This window comes from Dermochelys coriacea, chromosome 11 (genome assembly GCF_009764565.3).
Source record: "Dermochelys coriacea isolate rDerCor1 chromosome 11, rDerCor1.pri.v4, whole genome shotgun sequence".
Lineage (NCBI taxonomy): Eukaryota > Metazoa > Chordata > Testudines > Dermochelyidae > Dermochelys > Dermochelys coriacea.
In genome coordinates this window covers 2,399,636-2,416,434 of record NC_050078.2, presented here as the reverse complement: position 1 = coordinate 2,416,434, position 16,799 = coordinate 2,399,636, and the positions used below count along the sequence as shown (strand labels likewise).

Sequence of the window (16,799 nt, the reverse complement as noted above, 5' to 3'; positions counted from 1 at the left end):
AAGAGGGTTTCTCTATACAGCAACGTAAGCCATGGGTTAGGGGGACTCGAGTCAGCTGACCCCCGCCAGGGAAGCCTGGGCTTGAACGCCAACACTATATTTTAACCCTGGGTTAAGGATTTTCTGACCCAGGCTCGAATCTAGGGCTCTGGCCTCCACGCTGCAGTGCACAGATCAGGGTCAAAATAACCTTATCCCAGAGTGTGTGGCACCTCCCCCGGCCTCTGTGTCGACACTCTAGCCCTACAAATGTGTGGCACTGTGGGAAAACTCTACTGCCCACCCTGTCTCCTCACTGTGACACTGCTGCTGACGGGACTCAGGTGCTGTAAGGAGCAGGAGTTCATAAACAGCATAATTAGCTCCTTCGGTGGCTGCCCCCATAGGATGACTGCTGCCTGGGGAGGCTTTATACTGAACTGATTTGAGAACTGGGCTCACCAGCTCCAGGCTGAGTCAGGCTGGCGGGAAAATACCCAGGGGCACCTGTTCTGAGGATAATTAGGACATCAGTCTCCAGGGCCATCAGACGATTAAACTGAAACTTTGCAATTCTGAATGTTTAAAACGGGTTGTTCAATGAAGGGTTGGTTGTTTTTTTTATTTATTTTTGTCTGTTTGTTTTGAAGTTGACAAAAGATGTAGATTTCAGAGGAAAAACACCCGCACACACCAGCCTGGCTGCTGACAGCTGCAGAGCGGTGAAGTGCATCCTCTGGGCTTGGGGAGCAGTGTGCTCCAGCACCCCTCCGAGATCAGAGGTGGATTATGGTTTTGTGGGGCCCTGGGCCAGAGCAAGCGGCTGTTCTCCCCCGCGCCCCCCACAGCGCTGTTGCTGGGGAAATGGGGGTTGTGGCACACGGGCTTGTCCCAGGGAGTCCTGGTCGGGGAGTGCCAGGTGAGCAGGCGGGTGGAGCAGGGCATGCCCACTTTTCCAGGCCCGCCCCAGGCACTGGCCCTGTTGGCCCAGTGACTAATCCACCACTGCCTGGGATCCCTTATTCCTGTACCTGCCACGCCCCAGGAGGCAGAGATAAGGAATCCCTGGGAGGATGTGGGGAATTTTTGGGCTGGCTCCCAGTCACTACCCTGACAGTGCACACTGGCCAGGCAGCTCTGCATGCACAGCCCCAGAGAGTGGGAGCAGCCAGAGTGTTGGGGGTCATCCTCCCCCGGCCATGCTGAGCAGGGAGCTCTGCCACTCCCCTTCCCTGCAGGGCAACCCGGGCAGCGCGCACCAGAATCTGGCTGTGCTCTTGTGACTTTGAAGCAGCTCTTTTTGAAAAAGAAAAAAAAAAAAAAAAAAAAAAAGTCTTCTGATCCGTCTCCACTGAAAACCCCGCAGGCTCTCTGGTAGCATGCTTGAAGACCAGTGTTCAGAAGACAATGGGTTAATGCTGATCTCAGCTGTTATCTTTGCAAAGAAAGGTGTGGTTTTCATTTGTAAGCAAGTGCAATAGATTGCATCACAGACTTAGCATGGAGAGGACTAAGGAAGTTGCCCCAAGGAACTCTGGGATACAACCGGAAGAATTGGAGCACTGGAATGGGTTCCCTAGGGAGGTGGTGGAATCTCCTTCCTTAGAAGTTTTTAAGGTCAGGCTTGACAAAGCCCTGGCTGGGATGATTTAGTTGGGGACTGGTCCTGCTTTGAGCAGGGGGTTGGACTAGATCACCTCCTGAGGTCTCTTCCAACCCTAATCTTCTATGAGTCTATGAATTCTGGGACCCAAGTCAAGCTGGGGCTGCGTGCACACACAAAAGGAATAGGGCTCGGACCCTAGGTGCCAAGTTAACATGGGCTCGGACCCTCCAGCCCTGCAGGGTCTTGGGACCCTAGGTTTGAGCCCTAGGTTAACACAATTGGTGTGTGGATGCAAGGGGGGTTAGGTTTGAGCCTGGGCTTACATTGCTGTGTAGACACAATTCTAAGAGGCTTCAATGCACTGGACAAATGTGACATGAGGAGGAGAAGGCATTTAAAAATCATTATCAATGCCCCAGCTGTTGCAAAACTCCTCTCAGAAATGCACCAACTACCTTCTGGGGAGTGAACGCAGCAAACAACCGCAGCTAACTGGGACCAAGCAGTTCTGCCCTCTGCCCTCCCCCAGGCAGTCCCAACAGCACAGAACCATTTTGTAAGAGGAGAGAATTTTATAACATATTAAACCCCCCAGACCCTGCTCCTGGCAGTTGGAATTTCCCCAGTGCAAATTGTTAACTCAAAATGAATCAGCACTTGACACCGCAGCATCATGGCAGAGGCTTTAAGCTATTCACTGCATGCAGAAAGAGTCTGAGAAGGGTGCACCTAAAACACCACCACTAGCAGTGGGCAATATTAGATTAAAAATGAGCCTGGCCCCTTTTCAGTAAAGCCAGCTACAGTCTGAACATTGAGAGCGCACAGAGGGCTGTCTTGAAAGCCTGTTGGGACTTGCACTATCATCTCTCTAGGGATGCAACATTTCTGCATGTGGTTCTTTGGTTTCTTTCCGGTGTTTTTCTGTTCCACACACCTATGAATACATAACAAACCTGAGCGTTTCCATGGCAAGACTCCCTGCATGGCTGAGCCACTTCCAAGGCCCCCCAAATATCACTCCTCTAGCTGGATGGATGGACAATCCACTTCTTCAGAGCGGCCTCTTACTTCAGGTGCTCCAATGGACACACAATATTTGCATCAGGCCCAAAATCTGGCTTTTGAAGATATTCTACAAGGCTTAACGGAAATTCCAGACCCATTGGACAATCCTCAAAACAGTCACTCATTGCAGACGAGTGATAAGGTGAAACTGACATGTCTACTTTCACAGCCCAAGCTGAGTGAGGTGCAAAATGTTAACCAAGCGCAAATAGTGTTAAGTAAATGAGATTAAACCCTCCCCCTCATTTTTGCACCATTTTCACCAGCCCCAGAGATTTTATTCATTGCTTTTCAAAGTATGATTCATAGCCAGCAATGTCACTTTAAGGGATAGGAGATGCACTGATCACTTCATCAGCCACTAAGATGTGTTCAGGGATCCTGGATAAGGCCAAGGGTCCCTGCCCAGAACCCCTCCCGTCTTTAACTCCACTTACTGCAAACGACGCCTATTTCAGAGCTGTATGTCTACACCCGGCCAAGCTCTGTCCATCTCCGGGTTCACCCACACACCGACTGGCTGGTCCCAAAGCTCACCATAGCAATGTGCGCCTTAGGGACAGTTCTCTGTGACGGCACTGTACATGACCTGTGAACCTCCCCAGGGCATTTCTTCCGACTCGCGAGGAGAGATGCCGCGACAGCTGGCACCAGACTAACCTGCTGCTCATGTCAATTATCTAGTCAGTTCCTGTACAGTCATCCTGCTAGATAAGCAAGTAGCATTAGAACAGTAAATGGAGCATTAACAGCAATTTGGTACCATCTACTTTCAAACCCCCAGCTTTCCTGACTAGTCCTTAAGAGGACTGATTGCCGGCAGGAAGACTGAGCCAGCTGCCTTTCTGCTGTACCTATCTGCTGTTTCATCTCTTGGCCTCAACTGCTCTGCCTGTCAGCCTTTGGCTCTGGACCTTGACACCTGTGCAGGACTCTGTCTGCTGAAGAGAGTTGCCAGCGAACTGTCTGGCATGGAAGAGGCTCCTGCGAACAAGAAGCGAGGGGGGAAATAAGCAAATGAGAACGAGCTCATCTTAATCCGCCCCCCCCATCGGGGTTATGCTCTTGTATCCAACCCTCCATAGCTCACTCAACCCCCAGCCCCCTTGCTCACCGTCTGCCCTGCCCTCCACCAGAACAAACCTGTTCCTTCTCTCTGTGGGAAGGGCTCAGCGATGAATGCCAACGCCTTCCTCATCAACAGGCCTCATCCAGCTGAGAATTGCTGTGTGGTTTCTCTATGCCCCTTAATCCGGATTTGGCCTCTCTGCCGTATCTAAGGGGAGAGGTAGTTCTGCCCCCATCCTGTCTAGGGATCAGAGGCAATAAGCTGTGACCGCCGGCTATCCCATATTATAACAGGGAAAGTTAATATGCTGCTGGAAATGGGCGAGATGTCCTAGCTCATTCTCCTTTGGGCCCTAAAGCAGAGTTTAAACTAACTAAGGAGATCTGAACTCCAGCCCTGCAAGGGCCAAACTTATTGATCATCATCGAAAACACATGCAAGAAGCTTCCTCGGCACTTAATTACAGAACTGCTTGAAATCCTTCCCTTCAGAGCCAATGAACACAACCCCCCACGCGTTAGGACTGAGCTCCCAAACTGTCTGCTCTTTAATAGCAAAACAGGGCAATTTAAGGTACTTACTGAGGTCAGTCAAGACAAGAACTACCTGTTTAAATGGAGGCAGACAGACATTTTAGCTTTCCCCCATCATCCGGGCTAGCCAGGTGTGAGATAAAAGCCTTTATTTCCCTTGAAAACAGGCAGTTAAGTGGGATTCACACACAGAATAGGTGCAGGTGTTGGGCTTTAACCGAACTGCAGTCAGGTCAGCCTTTCCCAATTCTCAAGGCTGACCCTTCCCCCTCAGAGGTTCCAGGATTAGCTGGGGAGCGAAGACCAGTGCAGACTTACAAGAGACTGTCACAGGATTATACCCTGATGCTCCAGCCCTTCTTGTCTGAATGACAGAATCACATTTATACGGTCGCATTGTAAGCGAACTGCTAGTTCTCACGTTTTGATTTTCTGGGATTCTCTTTTGCTCACAGGGCAGCGGAGGCATAATGCAAATGCTAACATCTACCGTGCGTTCAATGCTCAGAGAGCTTTACAGACATCCTCCACCTCCTGCGGACGGCGGCAGGTATTGGCACCACCCCCATGTCACAGAAACAGGAACAGAGGAAGAGCATCAACTTCACTTGTCTAAGATCACAGTCAGTGTAAGGGAAATCCAGCCTTGGGTTCCCCAGACACGCTCCTCTCTCCCAAGGCTCCCACTAGGAGGGAAGAATCTGTCTGACACCTGAAAGTGAGTTTGTTTTTCAAATGCAGGCGTGAAGGAAAAGTCTGCCACTCTGGGATTTGAGTTTAGGTTCCGTGAGGATTTAAAGGTGAAATTTGCTAACTAATTAGTCCGCAGTCAGATCCCTTAGTTAAGGATGAATGTTTGAGCCAACTTCCTAGCCTGGGATGGGCTGGCCCGGCCCATGAATACTTTTCACCAGGTTTATAAACTGTGCATGTGCCTAGTCCACATTTACGTTCCACACTTGAGTGGAGCATGGACGAACTCTACTGATCTGAAGGGAGTTGCTGAAATGCGAGAATATCCAACAGGAGGCAGGACATTCAGAGTTAAGTTGACAGCATTTAACATGCTACTCTTCTGCCTTAAGGGTGACAGTTTTAAGGATGAGCCATCAGCCTTTCCTCAAAGTTTCAATTTCCTCCTAACAATATTTAAATATGGAGGAGAGTTGCGTTTAATTTAACAAGTTTTTAATTCTAGGTACAAAGTCAACCCCACAATCTGGAGAATCAATTCACTTTCTCTCTGTGAGGGAAAGGCCCTGGAGTGCGTGTTAGACTAGCTACTGCAAAAACTCTGCCAGCAGAGAGCCATGCTAGCCCAGCACTTGGGATGCTTTGTTCAGCACACTTCAGCAATGCCGTTTGTACAAAAGATGCTATATACAGAGGTATCAAAATGCTTCCTGTCTCCAAATCTGCTGCCTTCCACCAACCCAGATCTACCCCTTTCAGAATTGAGAAAATGCCCTCCTGGGAAAGGCAGAGTGCACTTTACAAATAAGCTGGATTATTAAAAAAAGAGAAGGTCAGACAGCAGAAGCCTTTAAATAACCAAGCTTGTTAAAGAACATCATAAGGTTCTCTAGTCTACTGCCCTCTTCCCAGGGCTTCCTGGGCTCTGGACAAAAGAATTCTACTCCATTTTATAACAGTGCTTACTCGCTAGGAATGCCTTTCCAATGTGCGCTCACCACGCCCAGCTATGAGAACCTCCCCAACACACACAGTACTGGCTGTGACATGACCTGTGTTCACAAGACTCTAACAGGCCCTGATACTCACGTGATTGTTTTCATTTCCTTCTTCTCCGCGTCTGGACGGGCACGGTTCAGCACCTTGAGGAAATCTGACGTTTTTGCCCTCATACGCGTGTGAATATAGGCCTGGGTTGCATTACAAAACAGAAACGCTGAAGGTTCCATCTGCACACTTTGGTTTTCAAACATCAGCTGTTATCATCCTAACAGGACTAAACCCTGAAATCCCGAGGGCTGGCCTGAGGGGTGGAGCACGCACACCAGCAGCACATACTACCCTGCGGGGATCACGGAGACAACCGAAGAAGAGGGCAGGGTTTAAAACGTGCCCCCTCTGCAGATTCAATTCCACAGTCAGGGAGCACAGTGCTTGGCATTTATGCAGCATGTGGCATTTCCAAAGGGCTATACGCGATGTTCTCAGCGTTGAAAACACATGAAGCAGAGAGGCTGAGATGAATTCTGCATTTAGAACCCTCCTCGGAATGTTTCCCCCGCCCCTCTAGAACACAGCGTTACATGAAATCAGCACAATCCCCTCTGTACCTTGGAGCATTTGATGTGATAGTGCAGGTAGTCCCGGAACGTGTGGATCAGGTTGATGGTGTTGTCCCTGGCAGCGGTGTTGGTGTGGCGGGGGAACAGCACTGGAAAGATAAAGCAACAGTGCAAGGAGTTTTATTTCCGACCCAGGCCGAGCACCAGCTAGGAAGAGTGGCAGAGTCAGACACACCCATGTCTATCAGATATGAACAGCTACTGAAGAGCGGTTTGAATACATGAGCCTTAATACTCACAAGGTCTATGAAAGAGCCCTTGCCTGCACCATATGCCTGAATGGCACTTGGAACTTTAACACAAGGCTTAACAGCACTGCTCCAAAATTTGCCATCTCAGTGTCACTCATGGCAACACTGACAGCTGTACAATTGATAGTCTGGTTGACACAGGTGATTGGAGTTAAACTGAAGATGATCACATCATTGTACCTGTGAAAAGTACTTCTCGTTCGCTTTTCCTAAGCTAGACTAACGTCTTTCAACAGATACCTTAAGAGGGCAGAGAGGCAAAATGAACTAAAAACTGGTCTGTTCAGTGAATGAAACATGGAAAGAAACCTAATCCCGCTTGTCTCTTCTAAACTAGGAACAAAGACCCCATACATATTTTCTACTAATGACAGAGCAGAAATCTTCTTCCTGATCTAATGCATAGAGAAAACCTCATGACCATGAAGATTTAAGAGGCCAGGTAGAGAACGTGTGATTTTACATGGCAAATCAATACTGTATTCATGTCAGAATTCTACCCTTTGACATGACCCTTGCTCATCGCCAGACCCTGCCAATCACCCCACCCCCAGCTCCAAGCTGACAGGGCAGATACACTTGGACCGCACCTTGGGAAGCCATTCAGGTGCTGCTGATTGCCCTGTCACCACTGAATATAATCTGCTAAAATCCCAATGCATCCAGAGGAAAATAACTGTCCAGGATGAAATTTTGCATCCTTCTGATACAGTACAAACAAAAGCGCCTTTCACAGAAGGCAGGTCTCAGCACTGCCATGCGGCCTGTCCGCTTGCTGGATAAGCCAAGTGCTATTAGTTATGCTGGCCCAGGAAGCAAGGTGCCAACTGTGAGTGGCAGACATGCACAGTTCCAAGGGTTGTTATTTTGTGGGAACAACTCAATTACCATTCCCAGGACTGACAGGCCTCTGGCATGGGGCTAATTTCACAAAGGGGCAGTTAAATCTGACATTGAAGAGGAGCTGCTCACACACAAAGCCTGTGATCTAAATCGAGTTGCAGAGCTTGTGCATGGTCTAAGATCTGCTATTACATTATGCTCTCATATCACCCATGAGTTGCCAGATGTCTTTGAGATACGAATCTTAGCTCAGAACTCTTGTACAGACAGGTATAGCAACAACACACCAGTATGAACTTCGCTTTATTCAGCAAAGGGAGGCAGCAGCATCTGTATAGTGAGCTGTAGCTCACGAAAGCTTATGCTCTAATAAATTTGTTAGTCTCTAAGGTGCCACAAGTACTCCTTTTCTTTTTGCGAATACAGACTAACACGGCTGCTACTCTGAAAAAAGCAGCATCTGTGCATCCTACTCTCAAATGAGTGCAAGAAAGGGTGCTCTGAAGTGAAAAGCCTTAACAAACTGACCCACTTAAGTCTCCATTTCATCTATTGACTAAAAGGTGTAGCCAATCGTTAATTACACTTGTGGCTCATCCTTAAAAACGTTCAAGAGGCCAAATAACCGAATTTTACCAAATGTATTACCTAAGGACAAAATAGTACCACGTGAAAAGGAGACAAATACCCTTCTTTCTGGAAAGCAATTCTTATCTCGCAGGACGTTCCCCTTACACCAAAAGTGCGCTTTGGAAATATGCATTTATACTAGCTATATTTATAACATGGTTTTACAAAACGTTTCAAAACTTTCTGTATGTAACAAAAATCCAACCCGCCAGTTTGTACTTGTTGCTCTGTATCTTCCTTCTCTTTGTTTTGGATACTAGCATCCCAGGTACTGGTCTGTGAAGTTACATCCCTATACTTTCCCTTATCTCGTTTCAAATATTACATCCCAAGTGCTGATGAGCCATGCCAAGACTCCCTCACTGTCCTTGGCACAAGATATTCATGCATCTTTGCTTTGACAAGTTTCCTGTTTTTTAATGCCAAAGCTGACTTCAGCTTTGCCAAGTGTTGGGGGATACCTGTCACGCGTGAACAGAACTGTGCGAAGAACCTGATCATTCAGTTAACTTCCCAAAGCCATATACATAACGTACATTATGTCAATACCATGTGCATAATACCTATTAGTGTGGTGTATACTACGCCTACATCTAGATATTGGTGAACACCTCAGTATTTTTATTACTGGAGTCTTAGAGAGCAGTCCTCACTTAGGTCTGTCTGATCCACGAAAGGCAATAGGACCCATCGCAAAAATCAGAGTCCGGTGCCAAGCATCACAGGAAAGGATTGGGACAAGTGTAGCAGAGGATGCTGCAGCTCAAGAACCAGGTGTATTGGCACAGCTCTCATGGAGAAGTCTGCACAGTGCCTGCTTCCATATCTACCTCTAGCCGATACTAACAGCTCCTAAGTCACGGGCAAAGTTGCACAAAAATGGGCTGGAGGGAATACTATTCCAGGGAAGTATCTAGCACCATGTGGTGCTTTGCAAATATTAACTAGCCCTCACAGCGCCTGGCAAGCAAGTATCTCTGCTTTACAGATGGAAATTAGAGGCAGAGCTCTAATGATTTGTCCACGACCAAAGAGAATGCTGGAGAGCCAAGATGGAAGCTCCAGGTCCCAGCTGTGCATTCAGACCATGCATCTAATAGAACATTTGCAAAACACACATTTGTGGCCAAACAAATTATACAAAAAATATGCACATCTTTCCCCAAATGAATAACTCAAAGCTATACCCCGGTCATCAATTGAACCTGTATTTTCAAAATAACACGATGAATCAAATCATAAAATCTATTTCTATTTTTCCCATTATTTAACATGCTTAATGACCTGGACTATCAAATGATTACCCTTCCCCTCTCTGTTTCCTCATCTCCTCTTAGAGGACAAAGAACACTTTGAACACAGAAAATGGATGTCATTTATTTTTATCAACAGGAGAGGAGAGATGACAGATGAAGATGTGATATGGACTTCTGTTACCCCCAAAACCTCTTTTCAAACTACAGGAATTTCATTTATCTCTCCTCCTCAGCTGAGAAATATTTAGACAGGTTGTTATTATTATTATTACTTTATATAAAGTTGTGGTACATTTGGACCCAAATGAACCACGATAACGTGACATTATCAGCATGCACCGAAGTCAAGAATTGCAGAGCAAAAACTCTGAACATTTTCCCATGATGCTCTGACCAACCTGCATCAGTCTTAACTTGCAGCATTCCTATTTCAGTCGTGAGCCACAGACTGCCCATCTTGCTGAGCCATTCAATAGTTTTAGGCTGGAAACACGTGTCCAATAGGGATTGTCATTACCAGTTGCATGCATGGCACTTTACTGCCATGTAGCAAGACAATTGTCCACAGTTTACAGGATGCCTAGGCTGGAATGAGTGTAAGACTCACTGCCTAGCGGGACAGAGGGCCCCATCTGAGGGGGCTGACTGCTGTATCACTCTCTGTACCACATCCCACTCCATATGCAGAACCATGTCACAAGAAGTTTCACTCCCAGTCTCAAGCAATGAGATAGCGTGAAGCAGCTCTCCGCAGTGAACACTGGAAGACAGGGATAAATTGCCCTTCCTGGGCCCAGCTTACCAAAGGTGATGTAGCCAATGTTGTCACCTACTGCTGCGTCCGTGTCTTTCAGTTCAAGGGGGGGCTCCCTGTGGCTGAAGAGCACCTGTGGAGCTGTGTGACTGGCACGGCGGCCTTCCTTAAATTCCTGAGCAGACAAGACAAAACCAACATGAATTCACTCAAGTGTAAGACAGATCAAATGATCCTGCTTTAAGTGTGAACACTGGCTTCTGAAGCCCCCTCGCCCCCCACCCACACAATATGCCCATAGCTCCCACTGTTCCACACCGGACATTAGAACCCAAAATCTTTGACGTTCAAAGTGCTGACTTTAATGCGTCAACCTTCCCTTGGAGAATGTGAACAATGATTTTTCCTTACAGGGGATAAGAAATATTTAGTTCAGTGGAATCAGAGTCCTGTTACACCAAAGATTTCATAACCCCATGTGAGCTTTGTTTATTAAATTAAAACCTTGCCAAATTAACCAACAGTAACACAAGCTCAGATCAGGAACATGAAGCTTAGGAATAGAAAGCATCCTACTTCACACCAAACAAATGGCCTAAAATCATAACAAGAGAAGAGATGCTGAAGAGCAGTCACTAACAAGGGTCATTTGTGCTTTCCTAGGCGAGCTGCTTCTGACGGCGTTAATTTCATTGCAAAACTGTTTCCTTCTTTAGGACACAAGAGAATTAAAGAATGTAACTGCGAACGACATCCCATTTCATGCAGAATACGAGAAGTATCTGAAAGAACAGGTACTAATTGAAACTGTAAGCCTTAAGCCAACACTAACTAGGTGAAACTCAGCCAACTGCTACTAGTGATAAATTGCGGGTTACAAAATGTGAAATCCCCTAAGGTTATAACAGATGGGAGGCTGCTGTTCCCCATATGGGCCCCAGGGTTCTAGTATCTATCTCTCACCATCCTGCAAAATAGCCCAGATTTGCCAGCTTTCAGGGCACATTTGTTTCATGTGCCCTTTGACACGAGATGGGGGTACTGGCTGGTGTATGAAGAACAGCTACTTGGCAGAAGAGCTGACTGAAACATGTATTAGTTTGGTAATAGGTCCTAGTGATGTGCTCACGGCTTGTATATGGAGCATTTTCACGATCCTAACTTGAAATAAAATAAGCGAAGAAGTGATTTGTTCCACAGTTCTAACATAATGAATATACAGGTCTGAAAGACCTGCAGACATCCTTTTCAGGCTGAGAGGGCCCCATCTCCTGGCCTCACCCAGACCACGTAGTGCTGTTTTCCTTAATTAATCACACACACACACTACTTGCAGCTTCACCCCTTCACATGAGGTACATGCACATTGCTAACTCAACATGTAACGTATCACACAGATAGTTATCAGCTGTCCTTCGTTAGCTGTGCATGGTCTTCAGTGTCTGAATTCTTCACCCTCCATACCTGTAGCATGTTCCTTGGTCTAGAAATGGAAGGAGAGAAACACGCATCCCTGATCTGGGAGAGTACAGGTAGGTTACTAATTAATCTACTGGGGCAGTTTACTGGGATTTCTCTGTATTAAACTCAAAAGCTTTGACTTCCAACTGTTAAGGCCAATGGATAAAAGAGATCAAAGAGCTTCGCCCTGGCTGAGCTGGTTAATGGTGGTATTCTCTCCATGAAAGGAAAGCTCGGTTGTAGCTAATGTTAGACACAGCCACATTACATAACCGAGCAGAGGGAGGGCAAGAACTAGCGGAACATGTTAGCATGACTCAGAGTGGAAATTCCTGTGGTTTGAACAAGAAGTTTTTAGAAGCTTTAGAGGGTACAGAGTCTGGAGCAGCATCCCCTGGAAGGCTCACTGCAGCCCAAACCCTGTTTTATTAACTCTGTGGTTTCCCCTCATTTCATAAAGCTGAAATTCAGGGACCCCAGAATCAGCATAGCACTATGCACTTAAAGTTGGGGACTTTGACAAATGCTGGGGATTTCATGTTTAAAGCAGATCCTCTGCTTTTAACTCATGCCACAGCAGAGAGAAAGACACACAGTGCAAGCTAAAAGAAAAGGAGTACTTGTGGCACCTTAGAGACTAACAAATTTATTTGAGAATAAGCTTTCGTGGGCAGATTAAGTGAGCTGTAGCTCACGAAAGCTTATGCTCAAATAAATTTGTTAGTCTCTAAGGTGCCACAAGTACTCCTTTTCTTTTTGCGAATACAGACTAACACGGCTGCTACTCTGCAACCTGTCATAGTGCAAGCTAAGAAGCCAACATCAGTCTTTACTCTGAAACATGCTCGCTGACGTGGGCTGGAATCAGTCTTACACTACTAGGCCGTCACAGGGTTAATACTTGTTAACTGGGTTTCACCCTGGCCAGCAGCCTAAGCTGGCACATAGCTGTATAATCAGTTTGGCACACTTTTTGCGGTATGGACAGGGCTCCTAGCTGTGCCAGTATGACTAGACTGGCTGGGTCCTCCTCCCTCCTAGCTCTCTGCAACAGGACACACCAGAGTGCACTGCTTCACATGTCTTGTGCCACTACACACAGGCCCTCCACGCAGGCTACCCCCTGCTGAGGTATTATGGAACAGCTGCCCAGATTCTTCCCAGAATGCACTGACCGGCAGCAGAACAAGCATGGCTGGATAAACATACCTGGCAAGTGGCTGTGGTGGGAAGAAAGCTGGTGCATGGCTGGTTTAAGTGGTTTAGATAAGCGTTCTGAACGTGCAGGCAGAACGTCAGACGGACGAAATCTCAGCCTGCCAAACTCAGAAAGCAGTTACATAATATGCAAATTGTTTATTAGATAAGAGAAGAACTCTAGTTTGGCTAAGTGACAACTATGATGGGAAAAATAGTCTACAAATAATTTATTTTTAAGATTGAGATGAAAAAGCACTTATCCCAGGCTCTAAGCATATTCAGAGGTGTTCAAACACACACAAGCAATACCAAAAAACCCCACCAACCCCTCAAGACAGCACATTAGTGCAGACTAGGGCAGTTTTTAAGGTGGAACACATTTCCAGAGACTCTCAGAAATACAGGCATGGAAGGAACCTTGAGAGGTCAAAGTCCAGCCCCCTGCGCCGATGTAGGACCAAGTAAACCTAGACCATCCCGAACAGGGTTTTGTCCAATCTGTTCTTAAAAACCTCCAGTGATGGAGTTTCCACAACTTCCCTTTGAAGCCTATTCCACAACTTAACTACAGTTAGAAAGTTTTTCCTGATATCTAACCTAAATCTCCCTTGATGCAGATTAAACCCATTACTCCTTGTCCTACCTTCAGTGGACATGGAGAATAATTGCTCCCTGTCCTCTTTATAACAGCTCTTCACATACCTGAAGACGTATCCAGTCCCCCCCCATCTCTTTTTCCAACACTAAACATGCCCAGCTTTTTTAACCTCTTGTTATAGGTCAGGTTTTCTAACCCTTTTATCATTTTTGTTGCTTTCCTTGGGACTTTCTCCAATTAATCCGTATCTGTCCTAAAGTGCAATGCCCAGAACTGGGCACAGTGCTCCTGCTGAGGCCTCCCCAGTACTGAGCAGAACGGGACAATGATCTCCCATGTCTTACATACGACACTCCTAGTAATACTTTCCAGAATGAGATTAACCTCTCTTTGGAGCTGCATTACAGAGCTGACTCGTATTCAATTTGTAATCCACTATAATCCCCACATCCTTTTCAGCAGTACTGCAGCCTAGCCAGTTATTCTCCATTTTGTAATTCTGCATTTGAGTGTCCTTCCTAAGTGAAGTACTTTGCACTTGTCTTTATTGAATTTCATCTTGTTGACTTCTGACCAATTCTCCAATTTGTCAAGATCCTTTATAATTCTAATCCTGTCCTCCAAAGTGCTTGCAACCCCTCCCAGCTTGGTGTCATCTGTAATTTTAGAAGCATACTCTATTCTCCGTTACTCAAGTCATTAATGAAAATACTGACTACTGCCAGACGCAGGACTAACCCCTGCAGGACCTCACTAGATGCGCCCTCCCAGTTTGACAACAAATCATTGATAACTCCGCTTCGAGGGCAGTCTTACAACCAGTTTGCACCCATCTTATAGTAATTTCATCTAGACCACATTCTATAGTTTACTTATGAGAATGTCATGTGGGTCTGTCAAAAGCCTTACTAAAATCAAGATACATCATGGCTACTGCTTTCCCCCATCCACTAGGCCAGAGACTCTGTCAAAGAAGGAAATGAGCTTGGTTTAGCATGATTTGTTCTTGACAAATCCATGCTGGCTAGTCCTTATAACTCTATTAAACTCTAGGTACTTACAAATTTATTAATAAGTTGTTCCGGTATCTTTCCAAATATCAAAGTTCGGCTGACTAGTCTATAATTCCCCAGATCTTCTTTGTTCTCCTTTTTACAGCTAGGTATTTTGTTTGCCTTTCTCCAGTCCTCTAGCCTCACCGGTCCTCCAGGAGTTCTCAAAGATAATTGCTAATGGGTCTGAGATTGCTTCAGCTAGTTCCTGAAGTACCCTAGAATGAATTTCATCAGGCCCTGCCAACTTGAATACATCAGACTTATCTAAATATTCTTTAACCCATTCTCTTCCCATGTTGGCTTGTATTTCTTCCCCCTTGCTGTTAATATCAACTGTTTTTTAATAACTAAATTTGTTAGTCTCTAAGGTGCCACAAGTACTGCTTTTAATATCAACTGTGTTAGCTATAACATTTCCTTGAGCAATGCTTTCACTGAGAGAAGCTATATGCTCTAATAGTATTCATTCTTGGAACAAAGAAGGAAACAGCCTGATTCCTGAATGCAGCATAACACTGAGGCAGGACTAGCCCAGGCAAGGAGCATCTTCAGCACATCCCTCCCCCCCATTTATTAAATTTTTCAATACCTTATTTTTATTGCATTTGTAGCCCATTTCACGTCTTTGATGCATGACTTGCATGCATGATTTATCCTTGTCATACGAGACAATAAATTTGCATGCTAGGATCTGTAAATCTGTATTTATTCATGCCATATATAAGCAAAGAAAAAAATTCATTTCCTCTAAGCTTTCAGAATTGAACAATAAAACAAGGTTCACAATATCGCAACTGGGCTCTCACTTCACTTTGTTCTTGTATCTCACTGACTGACTGGCAACACCCCTCCCCATATATACCCGCAAGGGCATGGCTGACAACATTCTAGGAGATTCAAGGAAAATGTAGTTCTCAGAATGTCTGGAACGTTCCACGAGATTCTACAGAGGCCCAGAACGTTCTAGGAGGTTAGCACGAATCCACATAATGGAATACCTGAAACATTTTACTTCAAATGTTCTATTTTCCCTTTTGTCGCTAACAAAAACAGCCCCCCCACCCCCAGTGGTAGCCTACGCCTAAATCCAGCCCCGCACTGTGATCTGGAGCAGCTTAGAGATAATGCATTTTTGGACGGTCCTGTCTACTATACAGGTACAAAGTGACGCCAGGGCATTTCCCATAACAACAAAGGTTTGCTCTGACGTCCTTTGCCAAAATTCAACCGTCCCCTACAGTGCTGACTTCTAGCTCGTTACTGCTGAAACCCACACCATGGGTGGCTGCATTTCCGTGGAATTGTGTGTATGCTGAAGTATTCTGTGATTAAAGGAGTTATGTAAATATGTAAAAACAGGAGTACTTGTGGCACCTTAGAGACTAACAAATTTATTAGAGCATAAGCTTTCATGGGCTACAGCCCACTTCATCGGATGCATAGAATGGAACATATAGTAAGAAAATATATATATATATACACACACACACACACACACACACACATTATATATATACACACACACACACATATACATCTACATCTACATACACACATACAGATAAGTTGGAAGTTGCCATACAAACTGTGAGAGGCTTATCAGCCAAGATGAGCTATTAGCAGGAGAAAAAAACTTTTGTAATGATAATCAAGATGGCCCATTTAGACAGTTGACAAGAACTTAGGGAAGTAGATTCAATATGTAATATGATCAACTGTGTTAAGCCAGCAAGGAATTCAATAATTAAAGACACCAACATGACAGACCAGATGAGAAGAGATACTGTCTAAGCTCATTAATGTGGTACGGCCATCCAGTAGAGTTCTGTCCCACGCAGAATAGGCTGCTGTGAAGCATTTACATGCATTAAGCCACCAGTGATCACACTTCACTTCAGTATCTACTTGTTCAGTAATTCTACTTTGAGAAGAAGTGTGTACATTTCTGGATTATGCCATTTATAAACACCTATAAACAACTCAATGTCCTTCAGGTTCCATACCTGCATGAACACCTTTCCAATCACCACGTCATCGTCATCCTTAAATACTGTGCTGAACACAACCGTAACGCGGTCCTTCTTTGATTCAACGTACCTGGAGGAAAACCAAGCCACTGTGAGGACAGGCTTAAAACTTCACATCTGGAACACGCAGAGCTTGCAAACCAGTTTGCTGCTG

The 16,799-nt window shown here is 45.6% G+C and overlaps 1 protein-coding gene across 2 annotated transcripts in view; it reads right to left on the bottom strand.

Annotated features, from left to right (window-relative positions):
* Positions 1-16,799, bottom strand: part of ARPC2 (actin related protein 2/3 complex subunit 2) — a 33,237-nt gene that overhangs the window by 1,016 nt on the left and 15,422 nt on the right. The window contains exons 6-10 of one of the 2 annotated variants that reach the window (XM_043504810.1): positions 16,622-16,715; positions 10,353-10,479; positions 6,559-6,659; positions 6,038-6,138; positions 3,508-3,637 (exon numbers count right to left, since the gene is read on the bottom strand). In XM_043504810.1, the coding sequence (XP_043360745.1) occupies positions 3,520-3,637; positions 6,038-6,138; positions 6,559-6,659; positions 10,353-10,479; positions 16,622-16,715 (541 nt within the window). In that variant the 3' untranslated portion in view covers positions 3,508-3,519. The remainder of the gene's footprint in view (positions 1-3,507; positions 3,638-6,037; positions 6,139-6,558; positions 6,660-10,352; positions 10,480-16,621; positions 16,716-16,799) is intronic. The other variant, XM_038421740.2, reaches the window with a different exon arrangement.